The sequence below is a fragment of the Botryllus schlosseri genome, chromosome 3, assembly GCF_051294905.1.
Source record: "Botryllus schlosseri isolate E-star chromosome 3, Bs_hap1, whole genome shotgun sequence".
NCBI classification, from domain to species: domain Eukaryota; kingdom Metazoa; phylum Chordata; class Ascidiacea; order Stolidobranchia; family Styelidae; genus Botryllus; species Botryllus schlosseri.
Genome location: NC_137238.1, coordinates 14,738,294 through 14,756,730, shown reverse-complemented (window position 1 = coordinate 14,756,730; position 18,437 = coordinate 14,738,294). Strand labels below are relative to the sequence as shown.

The 18,437-nt window shown below is 40.4% G+C and overlaps 1 protein-coding gene across 2 annotated transcripts; it reads left to right on the top strand.

The window, feature by feature from the left end:
• Positions 1-2,298: 2,298 nt before the first annotated feature.
• On the top strand, positions 2,299-17,784 carry LOC145435845 (mitochondrial-processing peptidase subunit alpha-like). 2 transcript variants are annotated; one of them, XM_080313113.1, is made up of 10 exons: positions 2,299-2,454; positions 2,617-2,849; positions 3,265-3,427; positions 3,945-4,140; positions 5,103-5,286; positions 8,962-9,137; positions 10,845-10,963; positions 11,030-11,183; positions 14,310-14,454; positions 17,455-17,784. In XM_080313113.1, exons 1-10 carry the CDS (start codon positions 2,429-2,431, stop codon positions 17,625-17,627), a joined length of 1,569 nt encoding a protein of 522 aa, XP_080169239.1. In that variant the 5' UTR covers positions 2,299-2,428; the 3' UTR covers positions 17,628-17,784. The 2 variants fall into 2 exon arrangements, with proteins under 2 accessions (XP_080169239.1, XP_080169238.1); XM_080313112.1 differs by lacking the exon at positions 2,299-2,454 and having other exon boundaries at positions 2,561-2,849.
• The last annotated feature ends 653 nt before the right edge of the window (positions 17,785-18,437 follow it).

Here is an 18,437-nt window from a genome sequence, read left to right as displayed (position 1 = left end):
ACTTTCTCCTTAGCTGTTGCATCGAGGAAGGCCAAGCCAATCAAAACGTATCAATGATTTTTATGATGAATCAGGATTCATAAAATTGTGCGGTATGCTGTGCCGGTACTAAAGCTTGTAGTCTGTGCCTTTTCTATTTCATACATGTTCGTTGATGTGTAAGAACCACTATTCTAGAATCTGCATTTGTCCATGCGAAATCTCAGACAAATCGTCGATGGTACTTTTATAAAAAAAATATTGCACTAATTTTACGTTACAAAGTCCAACTAGCATCAACAGGATAGTTTCGTATGAAAATTGTTCAAGGAGTAGTGGAAGTTATCTTAAATCTTAACAAGTCTACATATTTCAAGTCGCGTCGATTAGTTTGCCCTTTCCACGTACTACGTTGTTTCGCAAATAATTCTCTAATTTGGCACAGGTACTTTGATGTTGAATATAATTAATTGTTTCAGTCCGATTTCTTGTTTGCTATCTACGAAAACTTACTTTTCGCTCATCCCAATATCCCCCGTTCAACCCACCAAAAAGCGTTTCCTTAATCTGTATTACAAACAGCATGTCGAGTAGGCCTACTCTTTAAATTGTAGCAGTGTTGGGATCAAGTCACTACCTTCGAGTCACGAGTCATTTCGAGTCATTGCACATTTTGACTCGAGTCAAGTCAAGTCAATCGACTTTCGAAGGTGACTCGAGTCAAGTCAAGTCAGTCGATTTTTGGAGGTGACTCGAGTCAAGTCGAGTCAAGTCAAGTCAAGTCACGAGTCAAGTGACAATTCAAGTCCAGTAGCCTTTTCGAACTATGAGGTATGATTACGTCATTGCATTTTGCTAGCTGTCTGAAATACAGATTGAGTGGTCATTGATTTTGAAGCGATGAACGAATATAGAGTTAAATATACACGCAAGTAGGCGCTGTATCGCTCACATATGCGTAGAACTGCTCACTACGTAAGTAATTGCATAGCCTTAGTTTATAGTTACCAGCCAAAATAGAGAATAGAGTAACGAATTGATACGATGCAATACATTACCCATTTACAAATTGATATGATACAATTCGAGCCTGCGCCAATGGTTGCGGATCGACTATACACAAACTATATTCGATTCAATTTCAATAAAACAAGAGGTTTTGTTAAAGCTAGAACATAGAACAGAAATAGACATTCTGCTATAAAAATTAATATACTATACTAGTTTACGACAGCGTAAACTGTAAGTTTCGATCACTTCGCTGGCGGTCAATTTATTTGTGAGAGAACAATGGAGGCTCAGTAAAACGCACGTTCATTGAATTATTAGTCGCTCTCACGGGTTACATCTTACATCAGCGTTTCACGAACAATGCGAACATGTGCAAGATATAGGGTGATTTTTATCGGCACCGATTACTTGATGACTTGAAATTGACTCGTGAATTTAGCTCCGAGTCACGAGTCAATCCACATTTCTGATACGCCGAGTCAAGTCAAGTCAAGTCATTTTAGCAAAGTGACTCGAGTCAAGTCAAGTCATACGAAAAAGGTGACTCGAGTCTGACTCGAGTCAAGTCATGACTCGAGTCATCCCAACACTGAATTGTAGTCACCATCAACAAGACGTAGCAGTCCGTTGGAACTTAAGTAAAAGCAGCCCACATACACAATTATCGGATTCTAGCAAACAATCGAAAATCTGATTCTGAAATTTTGAAACTGCTGTATGACAATACTTATTTGAATTAAGTTCAAATTTAGATATAGTGACCGGTTTGAGTTGTCGAGCCACGATATACAGTTCTCCTGCATGGCTGAAAACTCTTTCCGGTGGAGCTGATGTTGTTATCGATCAGCAGCCATAAGATGAGGAAATCGAGCTTCTCTTTTCCAGTAACTCAAAACATCACAGTCCATGCTCTCACGCAATGCTGCGAAATATCTTTGGACATCACCTAGGTGCAGGTGGGCGTCTGATTTCAAAGACTACTCCAAGTCGTTTTGTCATCATCATCATTGGTTTCTTAGCAATTTTATCAGTTCAATACACCGCAAAAAATGCGATACAATGAATAGACAGGAAGATGTCGAAGCGACTTGGATTTGTCAATGGAATCGGACACCCACCCCTTTCGGACACCCCTTTCTTTTTTCATTGTATTGCAATCTTGTGGTGCATTGATCGGATAAATTGTAAATATTAAACCGAACCGATATTATATATATATCATTGACAGAACCATAGCTTTTTATAAATGCTAGGACTGAACTGAACTGAAATATTCAAGATTCTGATCGTCCGATCTTGACGATGTCATGATACCTCTTTCAGTAGTTACACCACCAGCATGATTGACGCATGGATGAACATTGATCAACACTGCTAATAAAGCAGCAGTGATCGAAATACAGCTCTTCCTTTTCCGAATGATTCTGAATTCATCACGATGCCTTCATTGCCCCACATTAGTCGGTAAGTGTGTATATCTGTGTATACAAACTAAGGATTTTATATCAAACGCCCATGTATGTGTATTGCCTGTAAATGAAGCGTATGGTACCCGTTTGTTATGTTACGCCACGGGTACTTAGTGATGTGCGACAAATCTGAGAATCGGATGTCTATGCATTTTAGACTATCGCTCCTACGTCGCTGTGTAACCAACCAGAAGTCAATTTCGAATCGTTCCTTGTATTCCACTACCACTGACACAACGAAAGTTCCTCTCTCGAAACCAATTGATGAAGCTCCTAGAGTTGTTTTTGCGAAACGCTCTGAAGACACTCAGCAAACCCTGGTTACTACATTGCCTGATGGATTACGTGTAGCATCAGAACAAAAATTTGGAACATTCTGCACAGTGGGAAGTACGTAATGTTTTATTTCATTCAAATCCACATATATCTAGCCCTATGGAATCTCGGTTCATTTTTTGAAATGAATCCTGCGTGATGAGATTTTCTGCATAGAATAATTGAGTATAATTAGACTAAAGTTCTGTGTGACGTTGCCACCAATTCCACTAGCTGGCATCTATAGTCTCACTGGTGATGAAACTGACTTATATCCAATGTTATTGTTTGTTAGTGGTGACATTGTGGGAATGATTCGATCCTACACATTTGCTAACTTGAATATTCAACGGAGAAACTGACCAGCTTCTTAAAAAGAGATAGAGTATAGTATCTCTTAGCTACCTTATCCGATCTTCCAAAATTAGAGCTGCTCAGGCACAATAATAGTGTGTTCATTGTCTATTGATAAATTCATCTTTATTTGCAGTTCTTGTAAACGCTGGCTCTCGTCATGAAGCACAATACCCGAGCGGAGTGTCCCACCTACTCGAAAAGCTATCGTTCTCGGGCTCGCAGTTATATCGAACAAAAGATGATATCATGAAAGCAGTAGAAGACATGGGAGGAATACTAGATTGTCAGACGTCAAGGTTACTATAGTTTGAAACAGTGGTTATCAACCTTTTTGACCTCGCCGCACCTTTTGAAAGGGAGAAATAGTTCAGGGCACCCGCACACTTGAGTGCAAGATTTGTGAAGCTTTTGACCAAACCTCTAAATCACGGCCTTATTTGCTGGTAGCGACATTTTGTTAATCATTCGTTTCCCAAATGCTACTTACAATTTGAATGTCATTAATTTGTGTTATATGTTAATGGCATCCACAGTTTAGGGAAGTTTTCTATGTAATCCATAATCTTGAGATTAGAGCCTGACCGTTATATATAGCCTAGCAACCGACATGCTAATCTGGTTCTGTATAGAAATATCGACACATTCTGTGGGTTATGTTTTTCAGGGATGTAACCAAGTCGCAAGGTTGTCACTTTTACAGTTTCGACAATAACTTGCAAGCATGTCATGTTGGCTATGGCATCTCTGTACACATTTCCCATGCCTGACCTTGTCCATAAATGCTGTGTTCTGTATCATGCCCGTTACTTTCAGAGATACCACGATATACGCCGCCAGTGTCAGTACAGAAAAGTTGGAAGCGCTGGTGGAGTTGCTCGGCGATGTTGTGTTCCAACCTTCTCTTCCAGAAACCGACATCGAAATGGCGTTGGGAGATATCGAATTCGAACTACAGCAAATGGACACCAGGCCTGACCCAGAACCTCTCATGACAGAACTGATTCACGAGGTGGGATGCAGTATGTTTGTATATGCTGCACCAATGAAACAAATAGAATATCAACTTCACGACACATCTTGCTGAACGTGAATGCCTATGTTACACTGCTGACGTGTGTTAGATGTTATATTCGGTTTATTTCAATAATGCAGCAAAGATAAAACAGCCGGATGAATTATTGCAGGTGAAAATCTGATGGACTCACAACTCTTTTAGCTACAATTCCGGTTGTGCCCACTGTACAGTCGTGCTGTCTGAGAAGTGTGAACTTTTTATTTTGTACAAGCAAACAATTGTATTTGAAATCATATAGAGAAGAAACAAATCTCCCCCGTTTTAACTTTGAATGACAGCGCGCACTGTCTATGATTGCGTGAAGTAGCCCAAACTTCCAAAAGTTCAACCTGGTGAACTTGTTGCAAGATTTTGGTATTTCGTGGCCCTTTGAAAATTCGAAAATACTACGGGGAAAATCTAAAAACGATATCAATTAGGGCAACGCAAAACTATCTTATGCAATAAGGGTTTAATGTAGTGGTTCTCAAACTGCGGGGTCGCGTTCCCCTTGGGAGCGTGAAACCATCTGAAGGGAGGCGCGAAACTGCGGTCAATTGAGAATTTTTGAACCATTTTCCTCCAATTCACAGTCCGAATTATATATTTGAGAAATCTCTCGATCAACAATCATAACTTTCCATGCCTTCATCCGTCAGGATTGCTAGCATTCTGGTTCTGTTTTGTGATGTGTCGATAAGGGGGCGCCAAATGTGTCAGGAAAATTTTGAGTAGTTTGGGTGGGTAGGTCTACACTTGTTTTGCTGCAGTTGGTCAAACTTCCAGTCTGTTATTTACATCGCATTGTGCGTCGATAGACCCTCTAATCATTATTCACTATCATTATTATTATGGCCGTACCATGACCATAATTAAATCCTAACGTACGCCTTTCATATGCTCTCAATGTGTTTCAGGCTGCGTTTAGCGGAAACACGGTGGGACTGCCAAGGTATCCGCAGCCCGACTTGGTGAGAAAGTTTGACCGCGAAGTAGTGAAGAAGTTTTTGCGAAGTCATTTCACTCCGAAGCGTATGGCCCTCGCCGGTGTGGGGGTCGAACACGACAGGCTCTGCGAACTAGGAGAAAAGTACATATCAAGTGAGATGCTTTTCTGTTGTGAATTCACGGTAAATTGAATTTGTCGTCCTATTGGAAGGCAAGAACAGTGGGATTTGTCAAGCTATGTACTTCACAATTTATGGGGTAACGCAAGACCTACGTGCCATTGCAAATTTAAAGAGCAACGTATAGAAACTTGATTTTACGCACAAAGTAATGTCAACAACCGGGTTAATGTATCTAGCACAGGGGTTCTCAGCCCTTTCTTGGTCGTGGCCCATTTTCCAGTTCTTAAATCGACAGCGTTGATATGCCTATTTCTCTAAAATATACGCATTTTTCTCTTTATCTACTGATGATATTTAAATGTAGGCCTAGACCTTTCAGCTCATGAAATCCACGCGACAAAATTTTTCATGTCTAATAAATATCCTCCAACAAACGTCCAATGAAATAATCTTGGACCCCTTCGAGCTCCCGCAATTGGGGGTTTGGGTGCAGCACTCACGGCCCTGGTAGATCATAGAATAAAACTCTGTGTATATTATGATCGTCCGCTGTTCCATTTGCGTCGCGAAGCACAGTGATCAAATCCATGCATCCGCTGTGTGATTAGGATTTTAGTGCCACTATTGTGGGGAATAGTATAATAATTCTGGGTCAGCTTCAAACAAATCATTGGCGAATGGGGTACTACAGAGAAGTGGAGAAAGATTATTTTAATATGCATGCTGCACAATGCACGTTGTATGTCTTGTACCAAACCAACTGAAGTTGCGATGTCAGAATATTCAGTCCAATGATACAATCAATTCATGTGACTCTTACATTATGTACAATGATTTCCAGGGCGGACATTTTAAACCGACTTCAAAGATTGATGCGCTTCGATAAATCCTCAATCCATTACAATGAGTTGCGGTGGTGCAGTATACCTCCACCGGAAGTTTCTAAGAATTTGCAATTATGGCTATTTTTATCTTACAATAATACGACTTGCCTAACTGCAGTAAATCTATACATCAATTACACTTAATTCAGTTTATTGCAGGCCCCTTTCAACGGCATACGACAGATGACCCTGCCGGAATACTTGGTTACTTCAGCATTACCTTCCAGTTATTATATACTCGAACTTATTTTAGTTGCTGTTAACCATAGGTTGTCATTGCCAGTGGGAAAAGCCGCTGTTTCTTCCTCCCGTTTTCGACTTGAACATACTGACTCCATGCGTGCGACTACGTTTCATTAGAGTTGAATGAAAAGCTTTAGGTAGCCTATGTGTAATTAGATAATTTATGAATATATTTTTAGCGATTAATATAGAAAAATGAATGAACTTAAATTATTTCTAAAATTTTCTAAATAGCTTTGTGGCCCACCTCGAATGGTCCTGTGGCCCACCAGTGGGTCATGACACACCCTTTTGAGAATCCCTGATCTAGCAAATCACTGCAAGGTAGCAATGCATTAAAGTAGTCATTTGTCTACTGTGCGGCCTTGTTGTAAGGTGTCCATATTTGAATACAACATGAGGCCACGGAACACACGTAGGCTTTGCAGCAGTTACAAGGGCCACTGTCTCGTTGAGAACTGTTAACCGTGAAGGTAATAATATCATTAATATTCAATATTGAACCACATTGTCTGTTGGTAATATCTGGAGGTAAATCGCTAGAAGGGCAGAAATTTTCGTCATGCTAATGAATAAATTTCGTCCAAAATAGCCATTAGCAAAGTCAGCATGTCAACATTGTAGTGTTTCCATCCCGTTTTTAGCCCTCTTAATCTTAACTTCAGCGTATCAGACTAAAACCTAAATTAGAGACCGCTAAATGAAATTGAAATGCACCAATGTCAGTAGACTGCCAATTGCGTTTATCTGAGAGCAGGGTTGTAACCAAGTCGCAGGGTTCCGAGTCGCAAGTCAATCTCACTTTTATAGTTTTGACTCGAGTCAAGTCGAGTCATTTTCAATTCACCACCGTGTCAAGTCCAAGTCAGTGAGTAGACGGTCGAGTCCGAGTTCTGAGTTCAATCCTGTTCAACCCACGTTTTCTAATATTCTCGAGTGATATCGAATGCTCACATTCACAGTATCGTAATTTTCCTCAGTCCCACCAGTTGATGGTCTTATTGTCCAAGTGTCAGGACTGATAGACGAAATACCAAATAATGCGGTGACTTTACTATTCTTCGAAGCTGCAATGAAATGTCTGTCATGGCCGTCCAAGTCTCGAGTCGTGCGCAATGACTCGAGTACAAGTCGAGTCAACAAATTGACTCGAGTCCAGTCATTTTACGCATTTGAAAGAATGACTCGAGTCGAGTCGAGTTACCAAAAAATCGTGACTCGAGTCGAGTCGTTACTCTAGTCCAGTGGTTCCCAACCTTTTTCCATCCGCGTACCACTTCGAGGTTTTATGCAGTGCTCGCGTACCACCTTCATAATTTACGCACGACGTAGGCGGTAAATATGTTTTCACCATTTATGACGTCATAATCACGTTATTGACCTATGTGGGGTGTAGGGCGAGTTTTACCTAAAAATTGGAGGATTTTGACCTAAAAGACTTAATTTTGACCAAATTTTGACTTCATCTACGCAAATTAGGTGTTTTCGCACAAAATGCTAAAATTGCACTACTTATATTCAATTTTGGTAAAGACTGTCCTTCCTTACGAAGCAGTATGGCCTGAAAAAGCCTTTTTGAGTTAAATTTTGACTTAAAACTGACAAATTTTGACGTGAAAAAACTTTATTTTAACGATATCTGGCCCAGTAGTTACACCACGTATTATGGAGGAGTTAATTAAAATTATTTGTGGTATAACGAAAGATACTTTCTTACATTCTCTGGTAGAAATTGTCTGTCTTTACTAAGTAGCTTGCAAAGAATGGAGAAATAACCTACCGTTTAACAGCAGTAGTTGTTGGTTGACGACACTCAAACTGTGCGTACACTGCTGGTGACCCACCATGTTGCTTGATTCTGACAATGTTGTCATACATCACAATTATCCATCATGCGCTTCTTGATTAAATATCCATGTAATGGTCTTGCTTCAATTAGGATATTACGGTACGTTGAGAATAACACCATGTCAATTGTCAACCTATTTGTTTCGTTTGACAATTTATGATCCACGATGAGCAGACAATGGACCGCCTACAACGGTAGGTCTATAAAGTAGGCTTCAAGCTTTAAAATATCAAATCTACGATACAAACGAAATGAAGGGGTCAAAAATCTTTTGACTTTGTAAACAATTTTGACAATTTTTTGACTTAAAGCTCAATTTTGTAAAAAAAAATAACCCTAGTAATACCTAATTCTATTAAACTAGGCATTATCAGCCCGGGTTGATGAGATGCATGGAATTGTTTTTTCACCACAGTCAAAAAACTTCCAAAAATTCAAAGTCAAACCGACCTAAACTAATAACTTAGAAAAAAAAAACAGAATCTACTCGCGTACCACCTGGAAGACCTTCGCGTACCACTAGTGGTACGCGTACCACAGGTTGGGAACCACTGCTCTAGTCAATACAGAAGTTCTCTGGTAGCACAATAGTTTAGTGACAGATGTGCATTTAATTCACCAGTACAGATGTAGTTTGTGGATTTATTTTTGGCTGTTGGGCAGTAAAGCCATAAACCAGTAGGCGTTAATGGATGCACATATGAATGCAGTGTACCATTCCTCATTTCAGGTAACGCTACGAAACCTTCCTGGCTTTCGAATGACGACGTAACGACAGACGAATCCATAAGTCAGTATACGGGCGGCGAGGTTCATTTGCAGAAGAAATTTGATTTGACGATGAGCGTGGTACCATTGCCGGAGTTGTCTCACGTTTCTGTCGGAATGGAGAGCGTGCCTTTTACAGTATGTTGTTTTAAGGCAGAGGTGGTCAGTAGGGTTGTTCGAAAATAACTTTTCGGATTCCGGCGATTCCCTGATTAAATTGTTAGGTTGTCTAATAAAATGCTGCACACCAAATTTGAATCTCTTCCAACCGGCAATCGCGAAGCTCTGAATTTATTGTAAAATATTTAAAAAAAATCCAAATTTTACTGGCTACCTCGTGAAATTGTCAAGTTGTCTAAATAACTGTTGTTTAACAATTTTGGCTAAATTACAACCCGTAGAAGCGAAGGTAATAAAGTTGGAAGCTGTAGATTGAAGGCGGGTAATCCCAGAATTGTTTACCAAAAAGTCACGCAACTTTGCTTCTACGGGCTGGAATTTAGCCAAAATTATTATGCAGCGTAGATTTAGACTACTTAACAATTACGATACATGGAAATTTAAAATAAAATATTTTACAGTAAATTCAGAATTTTCAAACTTCAAGAGTTTCGCGTTCACCAGTTGGAATAAATTCAAATTTGATGTGCATCGTTTTTTTGGGCAACCCAACAATTTGATCAGTGAATCTCAGGCATCCGAAAAAAAGTTATTTTTGTACAACCCCGGTGGTCAGTAATTAATGACTTTGCTTTTTGATGCCATCAAGTCGGTTTGCTTATTCCCACTGCTGGTTACTCTTGAAGTGATATTTAGACTGTTTGCAATTCTGCTTAACAATTTTTGAGGCTAAACTACTTATTGGCCACACTACCGATTTTGTATGGCGGACGGTAGTTATGGGATAGGTTTGCGATCATTTTTAGTAGTGAAATTTCCTGTGCTTGGTGGTACTCGGCCAACTCATGATAGGGGCACTGGTGGATAAATAATACAGCAATAAATCTAGTACAGGGGCGGGTAAACTTTTTAGCTCGCGGACGGCACTGTATAAAGTCGAGATATTAAGCCAAGATTCAATATTGGTATTTGATTATATTGTGACCGACAACATGGAAATAACATTATGTATTTGTATATTTAGAACAAACCAAACATAGATTTGATGACAATATACACGCTTCACAAACATTGGCGAGAGTTTGTAAGCTGGTTTTCTTCATTGTCAAAACTAGGGACGAAAGTCAGTTGTCCCGATTCCCAGAACTGGATGTAAATTTGAGTCTATGGACACTGGCCAGCAATCTGTTTATAGATTTGCTGATTGTACTTTAGGTTTAACTCCGAGACACATAATTCTGACTGCATCACAACCATGTTACGTTGGAATACGCTTCTACAATATGTCAATATTATAGATACAAATACGTCCACACATACAAAGAATGAATCTACCTTGTGAATCAGTTGTTCCCCATACAGCGCTATAAGTAATAAACTTGTTCGTGTTGTCAATCTGAAATCACACTAATAGTCCTGATTAAGTCATTTACGCTTCACTTTGTGTGATGTTTAGCAATTGAAACCTTTGAAAATGCATGTGCCTCGAGGGTCGGGCTATCGCGCCATCAATGAAATAAAATAATATGGTACTACGGTAAGAACTTAACTTATCATTATCATGTTGCAATATATTAAGTTTATTCAAGGACCCACAGTACCCAAATGCGCCCCGCAGACCGTAGTTTGCCCAATCCTGATCTGGTAGAATATCGATATTCAGTCGCCTTACGTAATATGTATTGTATGTGGTATTAATTATGTTCTTTATTTCGTGTTTTTCAGCATCCTGATTTTGTGCCATACGCCGTTTTAAACATGCTAATGGGCGGCGGAGGCTCATTTTCTGCTGGCGGCCCTGGGAAAGGCATGTTTTCTCGATTATATATTAACGTTTTGAATCAGTGAGTGACTGTCAATACAGTATGTTATTATCGAAACCGCTGGCAGTCTTGATTCCACCATGTCAGGTATCATTGGATGTACGCCGCGACTGCCTTCCATCACAGCTACGAAGACGGGGGCCTGTTTTGTATACAAGCCAGCGCGCATCCGAGTCAGATGCGGGAGGCCGTCCACGTGATTACGCAAGAGTTCATAAGATTAACCATGGGCGTGGATGAGGTGAGTTGGCCAGAGTAAAACTATTTCAAGACTGGATTTGGACTTGAAAATATCTAATAATTCTCCGTTTTCATGGGCCTTCTAAATATAATTCGGTCATTACCGGACTTGCATTTGGATTTAAAAATATCGGGCTTTTCAAAATATTGAAGTCGCTCATATATGGCCCCAATCGAATTCTGTTATAAATGACGCAACGAAGTTGTGTGGAACGCAGTAACCCACCGGGTCCAAGTTCATTCGACACATCCAGTCTCGATCTGCACATTAGCAAAAAATATAAATCCAATTCGGTTTCAGCGTGCTTGATTTGTATACTGTTGAAATGTGAAATCGCGATCCCGTACATCTCTGGTCTGAGTGCATATTGCAGTGTCCAAACAATTCGCCAACCAAGGTTGTAACCAAGTCACAAGGCTCCGAGTAGCAAGTCAATCTCATTGTTATAGTTTTGACTCCAGTCAAGTCGAGTCATTTTCAGTTCACCACCGAGTCAAGTCCAAGTCAGTGATTAGAGGGCCGAGTCCGAGTCATAGTGTCGTGACCCGAGTCCGAGTCCAAACAACTATGTTCACTCTTCAGTTTTGAGTACAATCCGGCGTTCAACCCACTTTTTTCAACTCTGCTCGAGTGGTATTGAATGGCTCGCGTTCCTGATATCGAAATTTTCCTCGGTCTCATCAGCTCCTGGCCCGATTTTCCAAGTATCAGAACTGATAGACGAAATACCGATAATGTGGTGACTTTACTATTCTTCGAAGTTACAATCATATGTCTGCCTTGGCCATCCTAGTCTCGAGTCATCTGACTTGATTCGAGCCATGCACAATGACTCGAGTACAAGTCGAGTCTATACACAAATTGACTCGAGTCGAGTCGTAACAACCCTGGTAGAGAATTGGAATGAACATTGTATATCAACAATCCTATCACAAAAACCAGTTGCTGGCGATTACCCCTGACGAGTGTCAGCCGAAAATATCCGGGTTCAGTTCATTATGAATATGCTCTGCGATTGTATATTGAAGTTCTGTACCTCTAAAATCCTCTATAAAAAAAAATTAAAATTTTTAAAATGCAAATGTCAGCCCTATAGACAGGGTTGCCATCGACACAGACCCAAAAATAAGGACAGTCGAAAAATGATACTAGCATAAATAAGCGTTTTTGAACATGCTTTGCCGTGGTACATCACATTCCATACTTTTCGCCAGAAACAATCTGCTGCTGCAACTCCTTTTTATTAGAAAGTGCTCACGACAGTTCAGGTCGAGGTTTACCTTTACTCAGGGCCGAAACAGCTCTTCGTCAGCCCTGCACGTTGGTGCTCTTGACTTGTAGAAAAACTAATCATCGACTGGCTCTAATTAATCATTATGACACACTTCTTGTGTTTTGGGGTATCAATGTGAGTTTAAATAGCGGTCTTTCCTATGGCCTCCAGGTTGATGTCACAATTGCAGATATTGCAATGTGCGAAACACTTGCCCTTAAAACTTCGTGGGAGATACCTTTGAATTATCTCTAATAATATTCACCAAAAACGTTTTTACACCTCATTTTAACTAATCAAATTTAGCCTTATTAGTAGCTAAAACTATGTGCGCAAGAGCGATATAATTTAGAACAATTCATCAATGACTAATACCTTTACTACTCTTTAACCAATGTGTCGACTGCACTGCGCCGTGGCGAGATAGCGCAGTGGTATGATCCGCGGCTGCAACACCAATGGGTGCGGGACTAGTCCGACCGAGGTCGACTTTCGAATTCCGATACCTAAGTGTTGGAGGTTTACCTAGGCTCCTCCTCGCCACGTCTAACAAAAGCCTAGAGGTGGGCCGTGCTATAAGTCGGCAGTTACGGAAAATAAGAAGAATATCGACCTGGTGTAAATGACCAGACCATATTAGTCGACAAACACCGTGAATACCCCAAAACAAACAAACGAACTGCACTGCGCCTTTTTTCACTACGCAATAGATGCTGCCTTCCCCACAGCTTGAGTTTATTCTGCTGTAGACCAAACAGCAGGAACCGAGTACTGCTGTTTACTGCTAAACTGACGTCTGCCGTGGTAGCTTGCTACAGACGAAACCACTCACGGCCCGAGCTATCTCACCACTTAGAAGTCAAATCTTATGGTGTGTACGTCACGATAGTTCCTTTACTTTATGATGTCATAAAATCTGCCTATAGAACTGTTGACTTGTCTACACAAATGATGCAAAACAAATTTGACGCAATTCCAACCCGTAGAAGCAAAGTTATTTGAATTTTTCATCATTAATTCTGGGACCACCCGAGGTGAAGGCTACATATTTCTGCGAATCTAAAATTTTGAACTGCAATAATTTCTCTTCTACCAGTTGTAAGTGAGCGAAAATCGTCAAGCATCGTTTTTAAGACGACTTGACAATTTCACGGGATTGACAGTTGAATTTGTGATTTTTATTTAAATTTTTGGTAAGAAATTTGAAGTTTTCAAACTCCTGTGCGTTCACATCTACCAATTTGAATCAAGCCAAATTGGGTGTGTAGCGTTTTTCTACGCAACCTAACAATTAATTCAGTGAATCACCCGGAATCCAGGGTTGTAATGACTCGAGTCGACTTGACTTGATTCTACTCGAGTCAACCTGTGTATTGACTCAACTTGGACTGGAGTCTTTGCGAATGACTCGAGACTCAGATGGCCGAGACTGACATATCATTGTAATTTCGAAGAATAGTGAAGTAACCACACTATCGGGATTTTGTCTATTGATGCTGGTACTTGAAAATGCGACCAGAAACTGCCAATAGTGAGTAAAATTAGTATATTATAAATGCGAATCATTCGATATCACCAAACAGAGTTAGTAAAAGTGACTTCAACAAGTCTATAACAGGAAACTGAGCAGTCAAAACAATGACTCTGACTCGACCCTCTGCTCGCTGATTTGACTCGGTGGTGAACTGAAAATGACTCGACTTGACTCGAGTTGAAACTATAAAATTGAGATTGCCTTGTGACTTGGTTACAACCTTGGCGGAATAAGGGAACATTTTTTTTTTAACACAACTGAACAGCAATGACATGGAGAACGGCTCGCCGGTGCTTCAGCTTTTCAATTTTGTTTACAGCAAGAGCTCGACCGAGCCAAGACGCAGCTGAAGTCCATGTTGATGATGAACTTGGAATCGCGGCCCGTAATGTTCGAGGATATCGGTCGGCAAGTGCTTGCCACTGGTGAGAGGAAATCGGCGCAAGAGTTATGCAGTATGATTGGTAAGTGAAAGCAGCTTCGGGCCAAGTTGCTACCTCCAGTCGGCGGCCTGATATCCAAAAATTAAGTACTTGACGGGCCGGATTCCTGAATCGATACGTTAATTTATCCACCTATACTTGAGATATATATAAACTTTTTGTTTAAAGCATAGAGACCAAAATAGTATTCAATGAATTTATTAACCTAATGTACTTGAAACAGCTGTTGATGTCAGTGAGACATCTGTGGTCGATCAAGGATGTCAACAAGTTCTTCAAACTCAGGCTGCATATTGGACGTAGAAACCCTTAATAAAGACTGTCGTTAGGGCTGTTCAAAAAAAAAACTTCTCCTTCATGTTTCACTGGCTACTTGATAAAATTGTTAGGTTGGCAAAAAAACGCTGCACACCAACTTTGGCTCCATTCCAACCGGTATAAGCGAGATTCGTGCAGTAAAAAGTTTTGAATTTATCATTAAAAAAAAAAAATTCAAAATTTTTCCGCGGACCCCATAAAATTGTTAGGCTGTCAGTAGAGATGATGCACACCAAATTTGGCTCTTTTCCAACAACTAGAAAGAAAAATTTGAATTTGATTAAAATAGTATTTACAGTGACTAACTCTTTAATTATTTATTATAAAATCATGGAATTAAAAATTTTTCTACTGCAATAACTTCGCTACTAGTGGTTGGAATTGCGCCAAATTTGGTATGCATCATCTCTACTGACAGCCTAACAATTTTATGGGGTCAGCGGAAAAATTTTGAATTTTTTTTATTTTTTTTAATGATAAATTCAAAACTTTCTACTGCACGAATCTCGCTTCTACTGGTTGGAATGGAGCCAATGTTGGTGTGCAGCGCTTTTTCAACCAACCTAACAATTTTATTGAACAGCCCTACTGTACGTGCAGCTTAGTTGTGTTAATGCTGTTCATGGTCGAAAATGTTTGCTCGCAAATGTGTGTAGAACCGAACATAAGTAGTTTTATGGCCATCTTTCACAGGTTGGCAAACTTGAATTCATTCAGCGACGAATAAACGCATGACACAGAGAAATCGAGGAACTAAAGAATAACCTGCAGTCGCTATAATTTGACGTAGTAAGCAAGTAGTGGGGGATTGGGGCAGACTGTGACTGTTGGCGGTATGTTGCCTGTCCCTTATATAGCGGATGTCATCAGTAAAAAGCAACTACTTTTTTAACGTACTTCACCACTCAGTTAAGTGGAGTTTCTTCCCGAGGCCACAATTTTCCTTCCCGCAACGCGTGAAAGTAACGCCATGTTTTTCTACTCGATTAGAAATAGAAGTTTTCCAAGACGTGCCAAAACTAATTCAAGTGGAAGAAGAAAACGAAATGTCTCGGAAGTACTCGAGCAAGTTGTTTTGACAAGTAGGTTTGGTCGAGGGTTTGCCTACTTTTTGTGGTTGATCAGTGGTGAGTACTTTCTCAGGGTGTATAGCAGGGTTGTAATAAGTCGAGTCATGACTCGAGTCACGATTTTCTGACGACTCAACTTGACTCGAGTCATTTTCTAAAAATACGAAATGACTCAACTCGAGTCAATCTGTGTATAGACCCGGACTCGAGTCATTCACCAAGTTATATGACTCGAGACTCAGATGTCCATGACCGACATTTAAGTGTAATTTCGAAGAATGATAAAGTAACCACACTCTTGGGATTTCGTCTATTGGTGCTGGTACTTGAAAATGCGACGGAAGCAGGTCGCGTACTGACTCTTACTCGGCGATCACGGATTGATTCGCATCCGTGCAGCCCACCGTAAATTCCGAAATGTGTGTTCATGATCAACGCCAAATGACTAATCGCTTTACAAATAGATAAAATGTTCGAGATTATATTCAGTTAACACGATCAAACAACATGCGGTTCCCACAACAATTTCACTGCTTAAAGTAATGCAAACTTGTCGTAAAACTCCTTTCTACTTCTACCTCCAACAAGCTCCTCATGAATTTTTTGATCACGGTAAATATGGATTTGCATTGTTCGAATAAATTTCAGTCATTAGAGAAGCTGGACATGAATTAGAATCCATAAAACAGGTCAATGTTTGGATTTGAAAATAGTAAACCCTCTCTCATCTGATAGATGCATTATAGATGCATTGAGCGCCATCCAGATTTGTACAGACCACTGATCTAGTCTGCTGCCGTTTAACAAACCACTGTTTTTTTTTCAGTAGTTTTAGTCCTAGTTTTTTTTTCTTCGTATTTTGAGAACTGAGTAGATTCAATTCTGGTTTTTTCTGGTTTTCGGGTTTTCAAAAGTTAGTATATCTAGTTCTGGTTCTGCATTTTGAATAACTAGTTCTAGTTCTAGTTCTGACCGTTAAACGATTGACATCGTTTTGCGGAAATTGTGATGGTGACCGATGTTCTATTGTGATGTTCTTGCAGCCATTGCTCACTCAAACTCCGAGTCATCACTACTAACGGTGGCATAGCCAAAGGTGAATTTTGGGGTTTGAAACCCCTCTCATTTCATGTTCATGTGCAGATCATGTGGTAACTGATCCGATTCTAATAAAATAAAAATTAATGAAGAGCTTCTTGGTGGTAAAGAACTTCAATCTACACTTGAGTAGTATATTCATATTGAAATGAACCCGAATATTTTCGGCTGACACTCGTCAGGTGTGATTGTTACAATAACTAGTAGTTCTTTCCAATTCTCTACTAGTTGCTGAGAGTTACACCTGACGAGTGTCGGTCGAAAATAATCGGTTTCATTTCAATATGAATATACTATGCAATTGTGTATCAAAATTTAATGAGTTGCTTCACGATTGATTCTAGTTAGCTGTGTTTTGGTTATTTGCCGATTTTAAAGGTAGTTAGCTCTAGTTCTAGTTCTAATTGCACATTTTGAAAATCCAGGACTTTGTAGATTGTACAAGTTTGGCACCGCCTGGTCTGGAACTGTGAAATCCGGCAATACCTGCATTTTAGCTAGACATCGGCTAAACTTCCACCCGCGTGTTTCGTAGATTCAACGAGCAACGATGACATTTATCGAATCGTGACCAACATGCTATCAACCAGACCCTGCGTGGCAGCCATGGGCGATGTCTCAAACTGTCCATCCCTGGCAGACGTTCAAGCGGCACTGCGTAGCAAGGACGGGAAACTGTCGAGGCAGTTTCGGTTCTTCGGTCGCTAGCTTTGTCGGATTCAAAGTCAAAGGACTAACATTCAACGGTTCCCACTCAGACACATCTGCAGAGAATTCGCCTTGCAAAATGCTGATATAAATTCTACCTGCATCTCGCGCCGCGTTATTCAGCAGCAAAATGATATTTCTTATTCTTTCTCGAAAAGTTCTGGCGCCTTTGTGTTGTCTGACAAGGCGGGGTAGTGTGGGTCAGGCCTTCAAGTCATGAGTCACTGCAAGCTTTGACTCGAGTCCGGTCAAGACAATTGATTTTCGAAGGAGACCCGAGTGAAGTCAGAATTCAAGTCGTATTTAGTATATGAATTACGGAGGCACGCGGAAAGGAAAGTGAATTCAGTACAGGCTGTCGATATTGAAGCTGTCTAACTTCGTGGGTCAGGCTTGCAATTTCTCATCGCATCTGTTGAAAGTCGACGTTCCTGGGCGCCTGGTAATTACTAAGATTAGACTCACGGCGTAGATATTGTCCACTCGTACTGCCAATTCATCTGCGGTATCGGCTGTGTGTGACGATAAAATATTTGCCAATGAATCAGGCAAGTGGTGCAGGAAGGCCTCCCGAAGGTAGCAATCGTTACCAGGCCCTCCATGGGACATTCCCGTGGCACTCTTCCACTTCTTGAGTACTTGTGATGGTTTCCAACTGCGTCCACTATATAGCTCAGAATTGTCTCAAAAATGTGCTCGCGGGTCAATTTCCTAGTTTTTGATGACGTCGCGGGCCGCAGCATCAATAATAGGTAATGGTAAAAATTGCCAAGTAGGCCTTATTTGACGGGACCTTGCAGAGAGGCATTC

Excerpts from the sequence above, each read along its gene's own strand:
- LOC145435845 (XM_080313112.1), top strand. The coding sequence starts at position 2,576 with ATGTGCGACAAATCTGAGAATCGGATGTCTATGCATTTTAGACTATCG. Across the intron at positions 2,850-3,264 it reads AACATTCTGCACAGTGGGAA|TTCTTGTAAACGCTGGCTCT; the intron begins GTACGTAATGTT and ends CTTTATTTGCAG. Across the intron at positions 11,184-14,309 it reads TAACCATGGGCGTGGATGAG|CAAGAGCTCGACCGAGCCAA; the intron begins GTGAGTTGGCCA and ends TTTTGTTTACAG.